The sequence below is a fragment of the Crotalus tigris genome, unplaced genomic scaffold (genome assembly GCF_016545835.1).
Source record: "Crotalus tigris isolate CLP2741 ecotype Arizona unplaced genomic scaffold, ASM1654583v1 scf7180000024359.8030256, whole genome shotgun sequence".
Lineage (NCBI taxonomy): Eukaryota > Metazoa > Chordata > Lepidosauria > Squamata > Viperidae > Crotalus > Crotalus tigris.
Window position 1 is genome coordinate 7,383,570 of NW_024100528.1, and position 23,532 is coordinate 7,407,101.

At 33.3% G+C, this 23,532-nt stretch overlaps 1 protein-coding gene across 10 annotated transcripts in view; it reads right to left on the reverse strand.

Moving 5' to 3' along the window:
* NBEA (neurobeachin) overlaps positions 1 to 23,532 on the reverse strand; it is a 375,860-nt gene that overhangs the window by 244,486 nt on the left and 107,842 nt on the right. For 7 of the 10 annotated variants that reach the window (XM_039327274.1, XM_039327265.1, XM_039327267.1 and 4 more), the window contains 3 exons: positions 21,662 to 21,830; positions 18,920 to 19,015; positions 3,320 to 3,755 (listed from right to left, as the gene is read on the reverse strand). In XM_039327274.1, the coding sequence (XP_039183208.1) occupies positions 3,320 to 3,755; positions 18,920 to 19,015; positions 21,662 to 21,830 (701 nt within the window). The remainder of the gene's footprint in view (positions 1 to 3,319; positions 3,756 to 18,919; positions 19,016 to 21,661; positions 21,831 to 23,532) is intronic. The other 3 variants (XM_039327273.1, XM_039327272.1, XM_039327270.1) reach the window with 1 other exon arrangement.

The window sequence follows — 23,532 nt, forward strand, 5'->3', positions numbered from 1 at the left end:
AGATGAGACAGAAGGCAGGAATATATTGAAACTGATTGAAAAATGCAGTTGTCCAGAAGCACTTGTGGGTAAGAGGTCTCTGAAAAGCTGCTCAAAGCTTCAGAGTTTGAAGTGAAATTTTTGATGTTGTCACTCTCAATCTATTGAAAAGCTGACGGACAATCAAACCCGTCTGGCTAGCTGGCAGCTCATTTTGCTGGCAGGTGGCAAACAATTAGACACACCAATTTGTGCCTCCTGATGACATTAAAGCATGAAACTAAGTTGTATGCAGGGCCTAGTGATTTGTGTGAAAGCATTTCAAAAATAATACTCTTTGCCGTGGCAACTCATTTCAGACTGCCACCTTCCATTATGGCTTTGAGTAGTGAAGACGACAGACTTGAGTTACGTGCAGTGCAAGGGCGCTTCTGTTCAATCCGTCATCAGCGCCCCCCGAGACCTCAATCCTTCCTTTCATCAATATCACCTCATCATTTACATTCGATAGCACTTGAACTGCTGAATACATTAAGAGAAGCTCTATTTCATGAGTATTACACACACACACATATATATATAATGTATACACACACATATATATACATACACATATACACACACATATATTGTTTTTATACTTCATTTGCAATTCTATGTTTTAAAAAGAATTTTAATATGTTTTAGAAGACAGTTTTTGTAAAATTATATCACTCATTTTTGTTTTATTTGTAATGAATAAATACATAAGTATTTACTTTCTATGTGAATCTGGGCATTTAAATGTTTTTTAAATGGATTTTAAGATTCCCCTGGAAATTTTTAATAATCTTTAGCTATTTTAGAAAATCTTATAAAAATATTTCTGAAAAATAACATCTACCATAATAGAATGTTAGAATGTATTTATAAGAAGCAGAACAACCCTACAAATGTTTATCTTTTAGAATGGTAATAGAAATATTTAAAATAAATATGGCAATAGTGCAAAGAATTGCACAAGCATACCCTGATAGTTAGTTCACAGGTTAAATTCATAGCTATGCAAAGTACAGTTAGGATTTCATGTCTCTTTGCTATCATCAAGGGACTATCCAGTTTTTGCAACCCATATATGGTACTGCTTATATTACATGTTTTCTCCTTTGTGTTTCAGGAAGAGATTTAAATAATCTGTATTCAGCCATAAATGCTAGTTTCCCGTTACATACAATCTGACATATGTTTATTTATTGTACAGTATTGAACAGTATTTATCACCAAAGTTTGATCTTGATTTATTGAAGTTTTGATGTCTCCTTGTTTGCAAAGTCATAGAAGAAAAGGCTCAACATGGCTTATTCTCATAATAGTAATGTACCATAGCTTTAAATTGATTATGTTATACACATAGAACTAACACTGAAAATGGAAAATAAGGGATTTGCAAATATAGTAACATAAACATTATCTTAGAGCATTCATATTTCACAGATTTTTAAAAGTTCTTTCTGTATCTTTTTATGTTTAAATAGCCTAAACCTACTGTTACAACCTTTTCTAACACTTAAAGTATTACTTCATGAATTTAGAAACAAATGTAATTCTGAACACATGTTAGAATTGGATTAAAAAATGGAAAGATTGCACAGTTTGCTGAACCTTTTCCCGAAGTTTTTATCCCAGAAATATCTTCCCACCTACTGTATGCTCCTTATAAACCTATGCACCTGTAGTGCACAAAACTCCCTCTGAAAATACTCATAATATGCACAAAACGGCATCTACAAGGACATACCTCACAAACAAAAGCATATAACCCACAACAAGCTATCTCTCCTGCACCATAACAGTAGTGAAATACAAATTAGAATATCAAAATTGGAGGAGCCATTTGATTAATCCAAGTTAAAGCATCCCTGATTGATGACTCCAGGTCCTAATTCAACACACTGGATAAAGGCAAGCCTATCACTTCTTCTGTCAAACTGTTTCTGTTAGGAAACATTCAATTAGAATATGCCTTCTTGATCAGAATCTGCGACAACCTCCTTAAAACTTTGTATTTGTATGAGGACTCAATGAAGAACATTTTTGAATGTGCTGGTCAAGTCAGCTGTGAAACCAACAGAATTGTCATCAATCCTACATTTAGTTAGAACAGGGGTGTCAAACTTGCAACATCACGTGACGTGCTGCAACGTGTTGTGACTTTTTTTCCATTGGGGGAGACGCAGTCTCGCCATGATGCATCCGGCCCATGGGCTGGCAGTTTGACACCCCTGAGTTAAAGTGATAATCAAAATATTATGAAATTCTTTGTCAAATGTTTGCCAATAACATTCATACAATTGATTAAGGAAATTAAAATCTTTTAAAAAATTGCTTTCACGGTGCTTACAGATTCCTCTTTGGAGGTATGCTGTGGAGATTTAAATTCATGCACAGTAAATAAGTATCCTTTGCCAGTTAAATTTCAAACCTCACTCCTGCCTCTTTACCTTGCTTCCCAATTGTAAAATAGAAAGGCTCCTCTCAAAAAATATTAAGTCAAAATCATATTTGAGTCAATTTTTTTTGTTCCCACTAGCATTTTTCTTTCTTTATCTGAATATGTGGTATTTTGATTCTTTTCCTTCTACTTCAAATATATCTCATAAAGTTGTTCTTAATATCCTCAGCTTTAGGTTGGGGTTTAGGTTTTTCTGACTGGGCTTTAGATTTTTCTAATACCATCTGTACAATTATTTGGTATCTGTTTATAATCTTAGTTGTGTACTAACTCTCTTTACAGCTCCCCCATATGTCTTCTTTTGCCTTTTATGCAGTTTTTTATGTAGTTTATTGTTTTCTTATTTTTTCATTACTAGAATTGTATAGAAATTCAAACTCTGAATGTACAGGACATAAACATTTGCAAACACAAACACTAAATTAAAACTAACAAATATATAGCCAAGTAAACTACAACATAAAATAAACAGTCCTTTGAGCTGACTAGATGACCTATGATTATGATTAAACATCTGTGAAAATAATTGTGTTCATATTACCAGTTGGTATTAACTATTTTTAGTTGCAAACATTTCTAGTGACTTTTTCACCTAGATCTACGCTGAAGTACCATTCTCTAGGGAGATACTTCAGTAAAGCAGGATGAGAATTAAACTGGCTGGCAAAAACAATGTCATCTGAATATTTCAAATGTTTCTGGTTTACTTACCAAACAATAGTTAAATGTTTTATGTATGAACATAACATGGTTCAACTATCAAGAATAAGGTAGGTAGGTAGGTAGGTAGGTAGGTAGGGTAGATAGGCACACAGAAAAACAGACAGATGAGTGGATTGTATTACACACCTGTCAAAAGAGTGAAACTGCATTGGGAGAATAGGCTGAGTTTCTCTTTTCAGTGTAGGATCAGGATAAGGAATCGGATCAGGCCCACATTCTGGAATTTCAACCGGTGCTGCTACCAGACTTTTCAATATTTCTTTAACATTAATACCTTTGCTTTGGCTAATACTTGATATTGAAGATGCAGGCTTCAGAATTTCACTGGAACTTTCTGTTAAACTTTCCTGAGATTTCTTCACTTCAGATGACAAAGTAGATAGCAATTCACTCATAGCATCTGGACCAGGGTTTGTTTCTAAATCTGTCCCATTTAAAATACTGGGTATTTGCTCCTCTTCAATTCCAGAATCGGTATGAGGAATAGAGCTTTCCAAAGGAATATCTTCAATTGGTGGGGTTTCTTTTTCTTTGAAGTTGTCTGGAAATACAACAGGAGTTTCTGCAACAAAAAAGTAGAGAAATATTCAAGTCTGTAAATTAGTAGTGTTATGCTCCCCAAAATTAATAGAAATGGCAACACAAAATAAGGCAGGAAAATATAGGTGGAAAATCCTCCAAAATTCATGAGAAGCAATTAGAAATACATTCCTATTCTGGAATTTCACAGCAGCCATGATACAAACATTTACTGGTCCTACACTGCAAGGCTTCAATTCAAAATTAGAAAAATAATGCTTCAGAAACGTCTGCTTGGTACTATCAAATTTTCCAATGCTAAGTACCATAGCAGAAAAGAATAAATTATTTTGCATATATTTATTTGTTTGCTTATATTTTGCTTTCCTCAAAGAGCCACGGCCAAGCACACAATATTCTACCCTCATTCCCCCCACCATACTGTGAAGTTGGTTGCACTGAGGGTGAGCTTCCATGGCTGTAGATAGCTGTAAACCTAGGTCTTCTGGGTCCTAGTCAAATACCTTCGTAACATTCTGTACTTATTCAATAAGTCATTTAGCAGCAAACATGTAAAAAATAAGAAGACAGTTGACTATGTGCTAGTTTCCTATACTATTTCATAGGATCTGCCCAAATAAAGGCATGTCTCACCACCAACCTTTGACAATCACAGAGAAGACAGTAGATGACCCAACCTGAATTTTGAAGATACAGTTGTATTGCCTCTGTCAAATCTGACAAGAAATTTGAATCCATGTCTCAAATTCTCTCTATATTTTGGGATTTCTAGTTACTTTCTTAGGTACTTTTTCAATATGGGGAATAGTCAGATTCTAGTTAAGGTGCCCTGTTGATTCTATTATCATTCCAGTTTTCAGAACTACATTTTGAATGCAATATACCTTTTAGTAGAAATCAGACAGAATACAGTTTTTTTGTAGTTTAAAATGGAGTATATTATCATAATGATCATTGCTATTAGTACTGTTACTAATATACTTCAATTGCCATGGAGGTTATATTATATTTCTTGTAATCTTTAGATTTCTTGAGTCAGTGCTGTTCTTGTTCCTACCTCTGAAATTAATTTTAAAAAGGAAAATGATTTTTTTAAAGAAAAAAATATTAAAAGTTTATATACTGAGGTCTGGGATAATTGATTTGTTTTTGGATTTCAAAAAGATTCTGGACAACCATATTAAATTTAACAAAGAAATGCAAAATATGCATTTCATTAATGCATATGAGCTGCAGGGTGAAGAAAAATCTTTCTCATGCATATTACTTCTGCTTATAAAAATTCTTCTGGCAAGCATTTGACATAGTAAGGCAAGTATTTGCTGTACAAAAATATAAAATTTCTGGGCAAACTCTGGTGTATTTAAATCATCCCATTTTATATTCAACTATTTTATATATTATTTTAATGATTTTGTTCATTTTAAAATTGAAGGATAGGGTTAGAAGTGACCTTGGAGTCTTTTAGTTCAATCCCCTACCCAGAACAAAAACCTTCAGATTATTCTAGATAAGGTGGCTGTCCAATCTGTGCTTGAAAATATCCAATGGTGAAACACTTAGGACTCAGAGGCAGGCTCTTCCATAAATTTTGTGGTCAGGAAATTCTTTCTCCTTTAGAGTTTGCATATCTCTATTTAAACTTTCCATTGGTACTTGTCATACTCTCCAGGTTATGACAACCAAATCCACATCCTCTTCCTTTTGACATCCTTTTCAAATGGATGACATGCAGAAGATGATATCAAGGCTCCGCTTAGCCTTCTCTTATTTAGGCTAAACATTTGAAGTTCGAAGCATAGTAGATTTATTACTGTATGACTTAATCCAGAATTTAGGCCTCTATATACAATATTTATTTCTTTTCTCAAAGATAACTATACTTTAAATTTCTTAAGACTCTTTTTAATGTCTATTTTTCACATATTTGATATTTTATAGTTTTCATAAATCTTAGGAACTGTATCAAACTGTAAACTTTATTTTTGTTAACTTAAACTTTTGAAAACACCATATAAAACATGATTTTTATTAAATATAATTTCTCTACTTCTAGAATTGATAATAGTCAAAATTGTGGACAAGGTTTTTACCTAAATTTATTTTTCTAATAACATTCTCTTAACAATAAGAATAAAGAACTCAATATCACACACATAAATGTTGTTTTATTTCAGTCGGAATAAATAAAGAGCTTAGAATAACAGAGAATCAAGCAACTCCATTACTTATGATATCTAAAATATCCTAAGAAAAGAACTACCAGACTAAAAGTCTAGTTGTTGAGTTTTTCTGTTGTCATATAGATATCGCATTCCTAAAGAAGCCCAAGTGAAGGAAAAAGATGCAAGAGCACCCCTTTCCTTGTTCTCCAAGTCTGTTATTAAGAGGCAAATTAAATAAATCCAAACACTCAACTTATAGCTGTTTATGTCATCCATTATGAATTTAACTAATCACCTTTAAAAGCTTTCCAAACGGAAATAATTAATACAACTTGTGGCAATAAACTGCACACGAAAATTATGCATTTTGTGAAGAACTGTTTTTATTATTTGTCATCATTAATTTTATGTTTTAATTTTATTAAAGGCTAAACAACCCATGATCCATTGATCATTCGCTTCAGAGATATTTCTTAAAACAGAATGACCACTACTTTTTTGTGGGAACAGGAGCAACTTCCGACTTCTACCTGGCTGACTATAGCAGCATGGCAGCACTGATGAGGTTATGACTTTGCCAAATTTTAATCTCACAAGAGTCATCTGGGTCCCAGATTTTGGATGAATTTTGTAAATTAGTCCATTTGAGGACTAATTTTTATTTATTATTTTATCAAAATTATTTGCCACCCATCTTGAAGTTCAGGAAACGCTGAGTGGCTTACATCCAGATTAAAAAAATTAATGATTATAAATATAAAATTGGATTAAAATTACAAAAAGAAAGTCAAAGAACAAGATTTGGAGAGGAGAGATGGTGTGCCTTTTCTGTTAGTGCACCAGACAGTAGCTTCCCCATGGCTGTTGGCATAGCCAGATTTTAAGGTTTTTCCTGAAGGCTACAGAGATGGGGTGGATATTATCTCCGGAGACAAGATTTTTCAAAGGACAGAAGCTGAAAAATTGTTGTCCTACATCATCGCTTCACCCAATTGAAGGGTATAATCAAGCAGACATGAGAATTTTAGTCATATGTAAATCATTTTCTTAATACCATGTATAAAAACTGAAGGAGATGGATTACAGGAGATATGATAGCAGTCATCCAGTACTTGAGGGGCTGTCACAGAGAAGAATGGGTCAACCTATTCTCCAAAGCACTTAAGGGCAGGATGAGAAGTAATAGACTAAATGTCTAGTTGTTGAGGTATTTTGATGTCATACAGATATCACATGCCAAAAGAAGCCTGTGAGCAGCAAAAAATGCAACAGCATCCTTTTTCTTGTTCTCCAAGTCTGTTATTAAGAGGCAAATTAAATAAATACATACACTCAACTTATAGCTGTTTATGTAATCCATTATGAATTTAACTAATTATCTTTAAAAGCTTTCTAAACTGAAATAATTAGTACAACTTGTAGCAATAAATTACATAGCAAAAATATTTATTTAGTTTATCAATTTAGAATTAAGGAGAAATTTTCTGACAGTGAAAACAATCAGTGGAACAGCTTGCCTCCAGAAGTGGTGGGTGAGATTGGACAGCCATTTGTTCAGAATGATATAAGGTCTTCTGCTCAAGCAGGGGGTTGGACTGTAAAAACCAACTATATATGTGTGTGTGTATAAGCCCATCTTTGGATAATCTGGGGGTATATTTTGGCACCTAAATTCTCGACTTATTCCCATGTATATACAGTTCTATAACTGGAATAATCTGGAAATTCACACATATAGCTTATCCTTTAGAAGTTACAGGTTTCTTGAGAAGAGTCTCCTTTTCAGTGTATTGTATTTATTATATTTGCATGGCTACCCATCTCACAAGAGTGACGCTGGGCAGCATACAACAGTGAATTACAAAGAAAACCAATAAGTATATACAACAGTCATATGAAAAACTATTTTAAAAACTATTAAAAGCCAGAGAGGACCCAAGCAATATCTTGGGTACATAGAAAGATTATTTGATGAAGCTATCACCTGTGCAAAGAGAACCTACAGAGGTCAGCTAGGAATAACAAAAGCTGCAGCTGCTTTAGACATATTGACTAAAGAATTACAGGGCCTTCAAGATTACAAGGGTGGAATTCAAAATGTCCATACTCCTATCCTGCTTGATCTTGTTCTTATGGAAAAGACCTGTTCAATTTTACTATGGCCTAGGCAGACCAATCCCTTCTGTGACATGATGCTTTAGCTTTGCCAATTGAATTATTTCAGTTTGGGAAACCTAAATTATTTGTTTGTTCTCTGGGAAAGAGGATAAAAAATGAAGATAACTTTATCACACTCATACAAAAAAAAATAATATACTGCATTATTCAGATTTGTTTGTGTCAATCCAGACTTCAATTTCATTTATTTATCCATGGGCAAGGAATATTCAGTGGAAACTTAACTGATGTCCCTCAACTATATTAGAATGGGGTAGAACAGAAATCAGCTGCTACCCTTCTTTACTGTACTTTATATTTTCTGTGTTGTAAGATGCTGATAGCATGGTGCTTGGTTTACTGCTAAAGCTATCTTCACAAAATATGGCACACACCGGAATGAGGGCTAGATAATTGTTTGAGACTTGTACCAGCTGAATAACTGGATTAGTGGTAGTTATTTCTCTTTCAGACTCAGAGAATGTGTCAGCTGAAACATTAAAAGAGAACCATTTGAAGAGTGATAGGTGCACCACCATATACCCATATGTCATCATTGTTTCATAATCACTGTTTCACCACTGGTTGCTAGTTGTTTTTTAGGAACAAATCAATATACTTGTTACTATGTATAAAGTCTTGTGATTATTTGAAGGATCACCTATTTCCAATAGTTTCTGTTGCCCTATAAGACTGGGCAGAATGGGTATGTTCCAGGTCCCTTCAAACAATGTCATCTATCAGGATTTAGGAGATGACATTCTGTGTCACAATACCTGCTCTCAGGAAGAGCATCCTCTCAGAGATCCATATGGTTTTAATACTATTCCAAAAGTAAATCCTGAGTTTGCTCCAGGTCTGGGATTAGGGTGGTTGTTGAATTTCTGACATTGTTTTTCTTGTTGAATTGAGATATTTTTCCCTCCAGTTTACATCTGTTTTTTCTTCTTATTTTTATTTTTTTATTGCTTCTTACTTTTAAAAGATAAGTTGCTCAGAGTTACCTGTGAGCCAGGCAGCCTTCAAATAAATAAATAAATAAATAAACAAATAAATTCTTTAAAAAAAAAAGAGCTCTTCCTCATAGTCCCAATTGCTCAAGTTCAATATAATTAATTGCTCAATCTTCTTCTGTTCTGGCTTTACTCTTTCCTGTCACCCAATACTATTACATTTTCCTTCTCTTTTCTCTGCCCCTTCGTGCTCTGGTCAAATTCTATCCAGTTGCTTGAAAGCTAACATTGTTTGGTTGTTCCCAATGTTTCTTTTATCTGAAGTAATTGAGTATAAAACAGTTAACAGTCCTAAAATTTATGATCTTCTTCTCATTTTTTAAAATTCTTTCTCTGTTCTGTTCCAGTTTCCTATTCCCTCTTTTATCTGAGCTTTATGAAGTTGGCTTCTCTTTGATTTTCTGACAGGAGGACAAAGTGAAAAGGTTTGCTGTCTAGTGATCATAAAGTAAAACAGATACTGTACGATCACTAAAAGCATGGCCACTACTGTTTCCACTCCCCACTCACAACCAGTTTGAACCTTAAAATGTTGACAATATGGACCAAAAATTATTTCCCTTCTTTGAGCAGCCACAGGTACTGCAGTGATACTAATCCCGTCCCTTCCATTCTGTGCAAAGGGAAAATAAAATCTTGAAAAGCTAAATAAAATAAATTGCTTCTACCACCATTGCCTCTCATAATATTCTTTTTTGTTTTATGCATTTATTTTATCATATGGAACAAAAACAGCAACAAAAAGCATTCCTCTGAGGTCAAGACTATTTTTTTCTTTTGAAACATCTGCCTTCATGGACTATAGCATTAAAAAAAGGGGATTGGCCTCATAAAAGTTTCAAATACATTACAGCTGGTTGAACATAATTCAGATTTGTTTCATACTGGCACATAACCATCACATGAAAAAATCCAAAAATTTCTGATGAGGTATCATTTAAATCAGGGGTGTCAAACTGCGGCCCGTGGGCCAGATGCGTCATGAGGAAACCACAACCACCCCATTGCTGGCAATGGGGAAAAAGCTCCAATACGTCGCATGATGTCACGTGACGTCATGAGTTTGACATGTCTAATTTAAATGATGAGTAGATGGACTTAATTTCCCATTCACCTACCTTCCCAGGACACCAGCTAACATACCTTGGTTTTCCACAGTGACAAATCAGAAATCTACTAAGAGTTTAGAACTGGAAGACTCTTTTCTTTGAATTTTTATCTATATGCATGCTTGTCTGTGCATACATAAATGCAGTATTCAAGAAGAGGACATCAATGTAACATCATTCATTCATCTCTTTAGAATTCTAGCATTAGATACTGATTTCACCTGTTTCCTAAAAGCACATCTTTTATCTTAAATTTTAATACTGTTCACTTTTTACACTCAACTACTTTAAACAAGAGACATTGTTGGCAACCAAGCAATGATTTCATTTTTCATAATTAAGAGTCTGCTTTCAAACTATTTAGCAGTTCTTATGTTCGGTTTGATGCTATTAAAATATACAACTAAAAATAATGTTGAATCTACTATTTTAATCTTGCCTGGGAGTTGGGCCGCAGATATCCCTTTTCCTTCTATTTTTCATAGAAACTGTTAATTTAGTGAATGAATGAAATTTAATGCAAATAACAAAGAGCCTACATCAAAATAACCACCTTTCTGGCTCTCTTCAAAGGAAGTAAACTTTAGGCCTTAGCTTAAAGCAAAGTCTCTTTAAATCAAACTTAATTCAAGCAGCTTAGTGTTACCTTCTAATTCTTAGTCTAGTCTACAACCTTGGTATTTCCTAATAGTCTCTTATTCAAGTACTTACCAGGTGTGACCCTGTTTAGCTATCTGAGATCATCAAAGTCAGTCAATTGCTTAACTGTAACATAATGTATTCAGATAATATAAGAAAACTTTCTAGTTTTCCTAAAGGAAACTAAGATAATACAATAAGATTTTCTAGTTTTCTTACAGGAAACTAATGCAAATATATCTCTAAAGCTAAGTTAAGTAGTAATAATGCATCTATAGCAAAATAAAACATTTATCTTACAGTAATTTGAAGTATTTAATTCATTTTTTATAAATACATTATATACTTTGTATTATAAAAATCCAAAAATGAAAGCTACAATTTCCACTACTTGGCAATTTCAAAATTTTATATGTTTGCTACTTAAAATGTATCTACAACTAATCATTGTTACATCCTAATCTTTTATGGAAAGTTATATAAGATTCTCACAAAATAAAGACTTTAAAATTTATGATAACCACTTTAACAAAACAAACTGCATTTATCAACCATGTCTCAAACACACAAATTTCTTAAATACAAACATAAAAGTATACGGAAAAAACAGGGTGGAAATGGGACAAAGCAAAGAGTTAGCTATGTTGGAAAGGAAAAGAAAAAGAATAAAACAAAATGGAGATCAGGTGAGGAAAAGAGATAATTGGATAGGAAAATGAATGAAGGTCATATCATCATTTATTTTCCAGCATTCCAGTTGGAATGCTGGAAAAGAATCTGTGCCTGGAATTCTTGGTTTCTTGAGACGTAAACTTAGAACTGCAGCTATAAACATACTTTATTTATTTATTCACATGGAGCTATCTATCACAGAAACATGGAAGTCATGCAAGAAAATATACTGCATGTAAAGGGGGCGGCATGAAGCAGATGTTCATGAATTAGTTAGTTATTATTGAGAAACCATTAATCATGCAAAAATAACATGTTAATATGAAACAAATATCTGAAAATCAGCATGTATATATTTCTGTAGATCAAATACAGAAAATGTCCAAGCAGTGAACTGGAGACTAGCAATTATTTTAAAAAGCATTCATCAACACATGCTATTTACAAAATCGATAACTATGCAAGGAGCATTTCCCTTCTACCATGTTGTAATTTCTCCCTTCATAAACCTTAAAATAAACGAATATACAAACAATTACATGTAAAAATATGTCTGTAAAGTAATCTCAAATGAAGTCGATATAAACAAACTGCTCTGAACAAACATTTTAAAGCAAAGTTTCTAGAGAAGGGCTAATAATAATCATAAAATCTTTTCCCACATAGCAATGGAAGTTTAGTTGCCATGTTAATGTTAGATAATTGGAGATTTGGAAAATGTATAAATGTGAAAATGTGCAAAAAGCACATCACACTGAAAAATAAAGCATGTGTGACTTTGGCAACCTCCAACAGAAGTAAATATATATAGCCCAGGGTTGAACTGTAGACTCCTTGATGCTCTCTGAGTTTAATTGTTTGCTGCAGACAATGCAAATAAGTGTGACGTTTGCTCCCTGTGTATATACAGTGCTGGTGGGATGTGGTTTTCTCTTTGGTAGTTCCTTGATTATTGTTTTCTGCTTGATTGTTTGGCTAGTGTTAATCTCTGCTTATCCGGATGGAAGCTGCTAGAGAAGATGTGCTCTGGTCTTTTTGTTTCCTTCTTAGCTTTTTTATTGTCTCTCTTGAATAATGTGTAATGTGGTTTATCTCTATGTGTTCCTAGATGGCTGATTAGTGCAGGGTTCCAGGAAATCCTAGAATTTTTGGATTTGTCTTGGTACAGAATGCTCATAGTTTCCCTGCTGAAACTATGGTTAAGTCTGTCTTGAAAATAAGGAGTTTCCATTGTGGCTTCTGACTGCTAGCTGGTGTTCATGAGGCACTCTTGTTAGTTTTCTGCCTGTCTTTCCAACAGAGTGGCTGTTACAGCCCTTGTACTGTATGTTGTAAATGACTCCTATTTTTTTTCTTTTTTGGGTTTCTGAGTCTTTTGGTTTATATAAGATCTTTTGGAGGGCTTTTGGTAATCACACACGTTTGATAAGGTTATGTCAATATCCATGTTGCATAACCAGTCCATTTTCTTTTTCTGGTGTTCTGGAGCACTGCAGTATATTTGCTGTGTGTTTGCTTGCAGTTTGGCAAGCTCATTGGGAACTGATAAATGCAGTAGACTTAGACTTACAGACTCAGATGCCTGAGCCATTTTCGGTTAACATACACAAATATGTAGCTTTGGAACATTTTCCTCAATCAATAGATGAACAAGTATAATATTTTTGATTCATTTGTTTAACTAGTTACTTTTTGTCTAGTTTTAGCACTTATGTGGAAAACAGATCATATTTTAATTATATTTATGCAGAAATATTAAAAATCCAATTGGTTCACAAGCACTATTCTTAGAAATAGCCTTATTTATTATAAGCAAAGAGAGAAAAAATATATTTAGAATAAACTCAATGTAGCTGAAATTAATAAAACATTTTCTAAGATAGAAAGCTCAGGTGAATCAGTCCTATAATGAAGTATATAAGGTTAAATTGTTTGTTTGTTTGTGTATTTATTACATTCTCCTTTTCACTCAGAAGCTGAATAGAGCTCCTCTTTCCATTTTCCCTCATAGCAACATCCTTCTGTCATGGGCTAGAGCAGGGGTTTTCAAACTCGGCCCTTTTATGACTCATGGACTTCAACTCCCAGAATTCCTCAGCCAGGCACACTGGCTTAGGAATTGTGGGAGTTGAAGTCTATGAGTCATAAAAGGGCCAAGTTTGAAGACCCCTGGGCTAGAGAGTGACTGGTCAAAAGTTTTGCTTAGCTGAGGATAGAACTGGATCATCCTACTGCTAGCCCAGCAGTTTCAATATTTTTAAAAAGTCAAATTATGTTTTATAGAATGCTGAGTTATATATAATGTCTGTTATAATAACAAACTTTGTAATTATAAAAGTATGCACAGTAAAACATGCAACTGACTACGATGAACTTTAAGCATTTAACAAATCTTCACTGATCTTGAAAAGCTAAATAGAATTGGATCTGATTAGAAGCAACATACAAGATCTAGGAAATATTTGGGCTCTAGGTGGACTCAGAATTTTAAACACACACACACACACACACACACACACACACACACGGAGAAAATCATAACAAACAGCTTCCATACTCTTTTCATGAAAACTACTTCATAGGTATATCCAGGAAGTCATTAAGAATTTGATCCCAGCAGTTGGCAAAACCTGGAAAAACTTGCTTGGGCTCAGAAACTAAGCAGGGTTGGATTTGCTTGGAAGGCGAATGAGAGACCAAGAGGATATTTCAGGACTGAATATTGTACTGGGAAGTAAAACAAAAACCCAAAATCCTGAAAAAGTCAAATTGCTTCTGTACTGTTGGCAAGAAAAATATCCAGAGATATATGTGTAGTCACCAAACATCTTGACACAGTATGAATCTGACAAATGCATACAATTATGCCATACAGATACATACAAAGCTGTTCTGAAAAATTAAAAAAAATATTCTGAAATAATAACAAAGGGTATCATGACACCCAGAAGACTAATATCTATGTAGTATGAGCTTTTGTGAATCACAATTTAGCTCATTAGAAGATGCATTTGATGGAACAGACAGTGATCCACGTTAGCTTATACCACATTATCTATTTTAATCTTGAAGGTATTGCAAACTCTTTGATGTAACCAAAGGCTCACTAAACTCCTCCTTTCCACAAGAATAAACTAGAGAAAGGGGCAAATAAAGAGCCTGTAATGACCATTAAAAAAAAGTTTCAAAACACCAGGTTGAGAACAAACTTGCTATGATAATTATAGACAATATAACGACTCACAACATGAAAGGAGCTGTGTATGGGCTGATCTGATCTACTGATCTACTGTGCTGATCTACTAATGAGAAATTAGAGGAGAGAGAAAGAGGTAGGGAATGTCCTGAAAAGCCTGAAACTGACACTGCAAAAGAAGCAGGGTTCCAGATCAGATTACAAGATATATAATTCTCCTTGCAGAAGTGAAAAAAATGTGAATAATAGATGAATTCTCAAATGAATAAATACAACATGGATGATTAAGAATTATAGAAATTAAAATACTTTGGATAATAGTTGAACAAGTTACAAACCATTCTTTAGAAATTAATGGAAAGCTATGCTTTTGAAAATGTAGCATGATTTAGATAAGGGAAAGAAAATAATATTGAAGCCAAAATGATTTGAATGCTTCAGACCTAAGAAACTATGGTATCTCCAGCCCTAATTAACTCTTGTCTACCTCTTCATTTTTAAATAACTCATCAGAAATTAGGTGCTTCATTAAAATCACACGTAATTATAGGATTGCCTGCGCCCACTGATTTTTTTTCTCTAGCTTTAAAACTACAGTAGATCACAGTGGAAAAATTACTTTCTAAAGTTACAGATGATTACTGCATAGCTATTACCAGCCTGGAATGGTCTCAGCTTTAAAGCTATAAGGAGTTAATGACAGAAAATGTATGCTGCTTCCTGGAGAACACACAGAATGTAACATACATATTTTGAAGGTGGTGAGACACCACAAATCATGATCACACCTCTTTTCTTCCAAACCAAATGATATTACCCATTAACCCTCCCTAATTTCAACCAGATTCATTTTTGTTAGTTAAATGTGTTTAATCAAAGCTGTCAATTATTCATTCATATTGCTGACCAATTTATCAATGAAGTATAAAATTGGTAAACTTATATTATTAAATCCACATCAATTTGTGGGGGATTCGTTTCTTCAATAGTTTTGCTAATTGCTAAAAGCAGAAATGACCTGTAAGGAGAATCATGCACATAAAAAAAATTCTGCCAATAAGGCTACCTATCCATTCTGTAAGTATCTATTTAAAAAGATATGAACAATAACTCCCTCTCATATTCTTTCAAGTACTGTAGTAAATTTGGAAGACAGCCACAGACTATCATGTTGAAAGTCACTAAGTAATCCTTAAAGATCAATAGGGTCATAACTTCTGTATTATTTTCAGGCAAAGATTACCCATGCTGCAGACATTTCTATTCCAGAACTAGGGAAGAAGCCAGACTGACATTACTGAGAGTATATAAATTATCCAAAAACACTGAGTAATCACACTACTGAATCACTGCATGGATGATGACAATAGTACCAATTACAGTTGCAAATAGTCTGTTTGATGCCAATCACTGGTATAAATTATGTTATTTTTGTCCTAATAATTGACTAATAATATAGCTAATTAAGTTTTTATTAAATGGTTTCATTGCTTATTACAAGAATATTTCTTATTACCATCTATGACATTTAATAATAGAAATCCTTTTCGGTATTTGACTATAATAGTACACAGTAGCTGTCAGTTAACAAGGGCAATTTCCATCACTAAATAACACAGTTGTAAAGTGCGATTTTTCATGACTTAGCAACAGCAGTTCTAGCACTTCTAGTTGCTGTAATGCTGTAATGTATGCAAATTTTTTGCTGTAGGAAAAGGAAAGGCAGAAGGTGGGGATGGAGTGAAGAGAGGAATTAGGCTAGAGTTGTTATGTTCCCATACAAGAGGGTCCAGGTCCAACACTTCTTAGCTAGCACCAATTAATGCTGATGATTAATAGACTAGATTCTTCTGCATAGGCAGAGCAATAAATCAGCTTAACTGAAACTTAACACATGGTCCTGATTCTTCACACCTGACACAGTGGTGTCATTAAGCACAATATCATGTGATTGCTATTTTTGATCTCTTGCTGGTTTCCCAATTAACTTTGCTTTGTGGAAGTCAGCAATGAAGGTCACAAATTACAATCATGTGGCCCCAGGATGCTGCAATTTTCTAATTGTGAGTCAGTTGCCAAGTGCCCAGATCATGATCATGTGATCACAGGGATGCTATGATGACCAGAACTTTGAGGACCTGTCATAAGTATCACTCAATCAGTGTCATCATAACTTCAAATGATTACTGAACAAGGGGTCATTAAGCCAGGGTCACCTGTAGTAATAATAATAATATAGAATTAAAGAAAATGGAAAATTGCCTGTTTTTAAAGAATGAATAATTTCTTATAGATTTCTTGGATAATAATTTCTTGTATTCTAGCTGCAGTTTTGATAGTACTGATCAACACAAATCAATAAGTGTTTTCAGGCTCACTATCACCTCAAGGAACTTTTTTCATGGAGAGGCAATGGGCCCAGAGCATTGTGCTGCAAGTTCATTTTATTTATGATTACAACCTGATATTATTTGGAAAAAACTAAAATATGCTAAAATCTAGTAATCTCCCTGTCCCTTTATAACAAATATTTATATATTTTTTAAAAATGTATTAAGTTAAAAACTAGCACTGCTATGACTACCAGCTAGACTTTCATTCTTCATTTTTTCTTATCCACAGTACCTGCTAGTTCTACAAATGTGGATCAAAATTATTTTTTCAAAGAAGGGAACAAAGACAAGACAACTGAAACTTGGCATTCTGCTAGCTGGATAAAAATGAAAAGAAAACAAAACATAACACACCCAAAGGTGCTTATTCACAAGGCAACTGGACTTGTTTCTTCAGCTGAAGAAGCTTCTTAGATGAGAAGCAAAATATCTTCAAAGATAAACAAGAAAGTCTAGTTGCCTTATGAAAAAGCTCTTTTAGGATAACTATGACCTGGTTAACTGAGAATCTCCATAGACAAAACATAACACACTGGGACAATTTACTATCACATTAATTTTAAGGACTGAGGAGAACACCAAGAGGTTATCAAGAATTTGGAAATAAATGGAAGAAATTGAAGGACTTATAAGGCTAGGGAGATTCTGAAGGGTAAGTGCTAAGAATGGCTAGGGAGAACAGAACTAGGCGGCATAGATGAGCACTAGTAAGGAATCTGGGAAAGTCTATGAAAAATTGGTGATACAACCTTGAGTAGGCTGAATATATGTGTAATTTTAGGGATAATGGAGAGGATGGATGTATATGCTTTGGAGAGATTAGTTTTTTGGCACTGGTAATAAGAGATGACATTTCTTTATATATTGTGTATAGTTGTTTAGTGTTGGAAATGTGAAGCATGTGGGTATTTTATAACTTATATGTTTCAGGAAATTATAGCTTTTAATTGAAATAGTTTCCAACTAGAAAATTGTGATTTCAAAACTGTTTGGTTTTGTAACCTCACTAGACTGCCTTTTTATATACAGTACTTGGTATTTTGCTGCACAGCAGTAAATGTTCTCACTGCGCTAAGCCAAAGTCATCTGTCTTCTGAACTAAATTAATATTCCTTTATTTCTTTAACAGCCTTTGTATGACTTTAACTTAAGCATTTGGGGCTGCCTTTATGGGATTTTAATATCTATCTAACTATCCAATTCTTATTAAAGTACAGCTAATATTAGACAGTGTATAGAAAAAAAAGGATAGATAAGAATTTGTATAGTTATTTATACTATTTGCAAAACCCTGTATTGTATATCAGCTGGGAAAGAAATGTCACGCTGTATGGAAGAAAAAAGAAGAAAGTAGTGCATCATTTTTTGCAATAATAGACTAAACCAGAGGGGAACAAGTGACTGCTCCTAGAAGTGATATCAATTTTTTTGTTCTCAGTGGTATCTCCAATCATATTGTCTGCCTACTGAAAGTAAAAATAATTGGAAGTTATATAGAGAAAGACATGTTTCTAAATCAAAAGAAACAAAGAGTTTAGAAAATGCAACGAACTATATTTCAGGAATATAGCACTATATAACTTCCTTATATGGCAGTATTCTTTTAAAGGGTTGAAGTATATTTCTCTACAGTATTAAATTTTAATCCTGTTAAAAATTAAAAATTGTAATCCTATAATACTGTTAATAAATAAGAAGTAGAATGTTCATAGTATCATTGCCAGAAAACTCTGATCTATATGAAACTCAATTCTTGATCAAGACTTCATATTATAATTAAGTTATTGAATTATATAATATGAAATAAGTGTGGCAAAGAATAGGAGGTTATGTGAAAATTACCTTTATAAAATGAGTGGGTAAAGCTCTGTTCAGGTATTAACTTGGCAAGGAATCCATGGTTCAAACTTGGGTGTGGGATAGATGGTATAACCACAACTGTGAAGAAAATCATGGAGTCAATTGTGAGCCAGCTACTTATTGCCGGTAGTTTGGTCCACTGAGGATCCATGTCAGAAGTTTATTGAAACATGCAAACAAGGCACTAAAAATTTGTCGGGAAGAAATCTAGAAAAATAAGATACTTGCAAATAATACAACATACAAAGAAAAAACATTTACATGGAAAGACAGGTATACATAAATTAGACAGAAACATTTGGAATAGGTTTATTTATGAAACAAAATACAAACAGAAAAATACATTATCTGCCATAAATGATAGGCAAATTCTAAGGCAAATCCCCTAAAAAAGAAGCAATATAATTTTATTATTTACAAAAAATTAATGCAGGAATAGTTAATTACTTAATCATGATTTGAATGAAGGAAATATACCATGTACTCTATTGTATAAACAATGGGAATCAGTAATTTTATTTTAAAATAAAAATAGTTGACAATGTAATAGAAACAACATGAAATTTAGTTAACTAAAATATGTTTGAAAATAAATGTGCAAAATCCTATATTACAATGTGTACTGATTTGGCCACTGATTTTTAAACAACCTTATCTGAGAAGAAAGGATTAGATTTACATGGCATAGCCATACACATTTTTTAAAATATGATTCTCACACAAATGTATTTTTTTAATCCTATCAAAATTCTTCAAGCATTTAAGTCCAAAACATTTATTTTAATTAGGTGAACTGATGATAATGTTATTTTATTTTAGTATCAGACTTTTCATGAATCAATTTTGTTATTTAATATGATAATCAATATCTCAATAAGATATTTATAACACCCAAGAGCTAAGTTTAAAAAACATATATACTGCTAGAGATTTGATTTTCAAATCTTTGCCTTAATGATACTGAAATCTTGGGAAGATTCACTTTTCAGGGATATATGAAATGAAGACATTGTGCTTAATTGCTCTATTCTAGTTACTTTAAAAATGTCTTTTGGCACCAATTCTATTACTACATACTTGGAAAGAAGACACATGAATAAATATACATAAGATTATATTGTAGAAGATATATAGCTATTCTCACTATATACAGTAGGTAGTTCTAACAAAAAGATTAAACATTTCGGGAACTGGACTCTGATAAGATTTCTCTTTTTTAAATTATGTTTAAATTTAAACAAATGGAAATTGATCCAAACTAACATTAGAATGCTCACTGTATTTCATTTCATTAGAATATACTTATTGCATCATTTGTGAATAGTCAATCCTGAAAAAGACATGTGCAAGGGAGCTATTTACAAAATATTAAAAGTCTACAAAGAAGGAGAAAGATGAGAAGCATGGAGGGATGCCAAAATAAAAGGAAGGATTTGCCATCAATTTTGGCTCTCTTTCCAATGCTTGCAATATAAGTAAAATATTCCAATGAGAGAATCTTTAAAGAGTCTCTCATTCAAAGCATTTCTGCTTCTAAAGATAGGTTTCACAGGTAAAAATTCACACACATATTAAGATATTGTCTTCCCAAAGGAATGCACATTAGAGAAAAGAAAATTTTATGACTTTGCAGTATGACCCAGGGTAAAATCCATCTCTCTTGAAACAAACAGCACCTAAATCATGTTCATCAAAACTGAATCAACATCCTAGACAATTAGACTACTAAAAGTTTCTAGAAATACACTATTATACTAGAATTCTTAGTAGCAAAGTTAGGACATGTAGAAAGATATATTTTCTAGCAACAAAATTTCTGCTAGCTTTGCAGATCTCCAATAAGTAAACTTAATTCCATTTTTATTAAGAGATAACAGATGCCTTCATGCCATGTACTGTATCTAAAATTTACCTAAATGTTCCCAATGTTTATAAAAACTTCAGTTCTGCCTAAATATAATACTATTCCCCTTTTGTGGATAATCAGATTTTTATCTATGCAAAATATATTTTTATTTCCTTTCATTGATTAGATGATAATTTCTAATGATTCCTGTACTGGCAACATGGAGTGATGGAAGTCAGTTGCCAAATGGCAAATACTATCATTCAAACAGTAGGAGTCTTTACAAGCTATATGCTTATAAGTAAAAATAGATCAGTATACTTTTATTTTATTAATATAAAATGTCTGTCCCTCTCTTCTAATACACATGTATCATACTACGGTACATCGACAGTTGTATTATTGTTAATATTCAAATGACACCATATCCAAGTAAAATTATTTGCTCTAGTTTGCCATGACAGGGATTCTTTCTTCTTAGAGATGTTGATAAGTGAAGAAAGTAAAAATTAAATCTGGAATTTTGTGCAAGCAAAATTTTGTTTTAATTTATTTATTAGTATTATTATGGTGTAAAATAGCCAGCCACTAAAGTGTAACAAAGTAATGGAATTATGATTTGAATTCAAATTACATGATGAATATAAAAACTGATTTTATGGAAAAAATGGAAAAGTAATTAGCTTGTTTCCTGCAATTAATTATATGCTTTGGAAGAAGAGTCTCGTATCTTAATCCCTAAGACCATCCTGTGCTAAAATAGCGAAAAAACAAGAAATATTTTCAAAGATTAATAGGCATTCTTTATTCTTCAGTTTCTATATTCAAACATCAAGTGTCCCAACAGTTCCTCAGCATTAACTGAAAAACAGCAGTACCTGTACTTGTTGGTGAATTTATTTCTTGCCTGATATTTCTACCTGCCTGGCTTCCAGACCGTGCAGTTTCTCGTTGTGGTTCAAGAATATCCCGGTATTTGGAAACCATTAAAACAGAAATGAAGTAAACCACAGCCAAAGCTAAAAATTGTGCCTGTTTGCTATCATCCTGTTGAAGAAAATAAAAACATACAAACACACAAAATAAAATACTATTAAAATACACAATAAAGTTATCATTTCCTCTCTTAATCAATGCTATGGAGCAAATTACTAAAATTAAAAACAAACAAGCTGCCATATGACAATTATTTAAACATTCCCTTGATTGGCCTTTAAATATATGAACATTTCTTTCACCTTCCCAATATGAATGTATAGCCTGTTACAGAGGGGTATGACTTAGTCTTCATAAATTATTATCTCAGAGGAAGTTAAGAAAGTTATGAGAACTACCACAAAGTTGTAAATAAAATTAAATATATCAAATATATCATGTACTTAACTAGAGATTCTCAAACCAGTTTGTGATTTCTCTCAGAGGGGAATCGGGACAAGGCTGAGTGACTTAGAAGGAGACCATAAAATGTTTTGAATAGTTAATCATGCCTATGCAGAAAAAACAGGAATCATGCTATTCAGTTTGGCCTTTCCTCACTACTTTGCTTGGGGCAATAAGGTTTGGTTGCATTTGCACTTTATCTGTACATATTTGTAAAGGCAAAGTCAGAGGGCTGTGAAAATTCATACTGGACAGTGTGTAACTACTGTAATAGAGCCATGTTGATGTATTATTATTATTATCCTTCTCACCTTTCCTATTACCTACTCCTATTGGTATCTTATGATTATCACTTGTTGGTTGTATCTTATTATTTATGATTTTATCTTATTATTTATGATTTATCACTTTGTTGCTTGTATGTATACTGACAGATTATGCACCAGAGATAAATTATATATGTGTATATGTATGTTTATATGTATGTGTGTGTGTATGTATGTGTGTATGTATGTGTGTATGTATATGTATATGTATATGTTCAAAATTTGTGGCTGGCAAAGAGTTAGTGGGAGACTAGTATAGCTATTTCAGGCTCATTAGCCCTAATCAGCTAGTCATACCCTTCAGGGATTCGAACCTGGGCAACTTGTATGTTAGGCAGCTGTATTACCCTTTTGAGCTACAGGTTCCCCCTTACTCCTATCAGCAGAAACCAGGGAGGATATAAATCTTATCTGCTAGGTGAAACGCAGAACAGACTGATTTATATTTGGTAGACCGGGTGCCTCACCCAACAGAGAAGATATATATGTATATGTATACGTGTGTGTATGTATGTATGTATGTATGTATATGTAACTGTTAGCAATCCAAAAAAATTTAGCACACAAATGATGTCGCAGTAGTGACTGATGCCTATTTGGGCTGACAAGGTGCATCAAAAAAACACTCAAGACATATCCCTTCCTCTGTCTCTTCCCTCCCAATACAGTTGACAAAGTGAGAAAAAGCCTGTGGCCTAGGGGTCAACACAGCTGCCTAATGTGCAAGGAGCCCAGGTTCGAATCTCAGAAGGGTATGGCTGGCTGATGAGAGCTAATTAGCTTGAAATAGCTATCTCAGTCCCCCTTTAACTCTTTGTTAGCAATCCCCAAAAAATTAGCGCACAAATGATGTCGCAGTAGCAACTTCTGCCTGTGGATAGCCCTAGATTGGGCTGATACAGGCAAAAGATTTCTTCCTCCCATATTTGGGCACTCAAGACATATATACATACATATATACATATATATATATGGGAAACGTGATCCAAATAGTACTGTGTTATAGGGCAATGCAGAAAAAGTTAGACTAATTCCAAATTCTT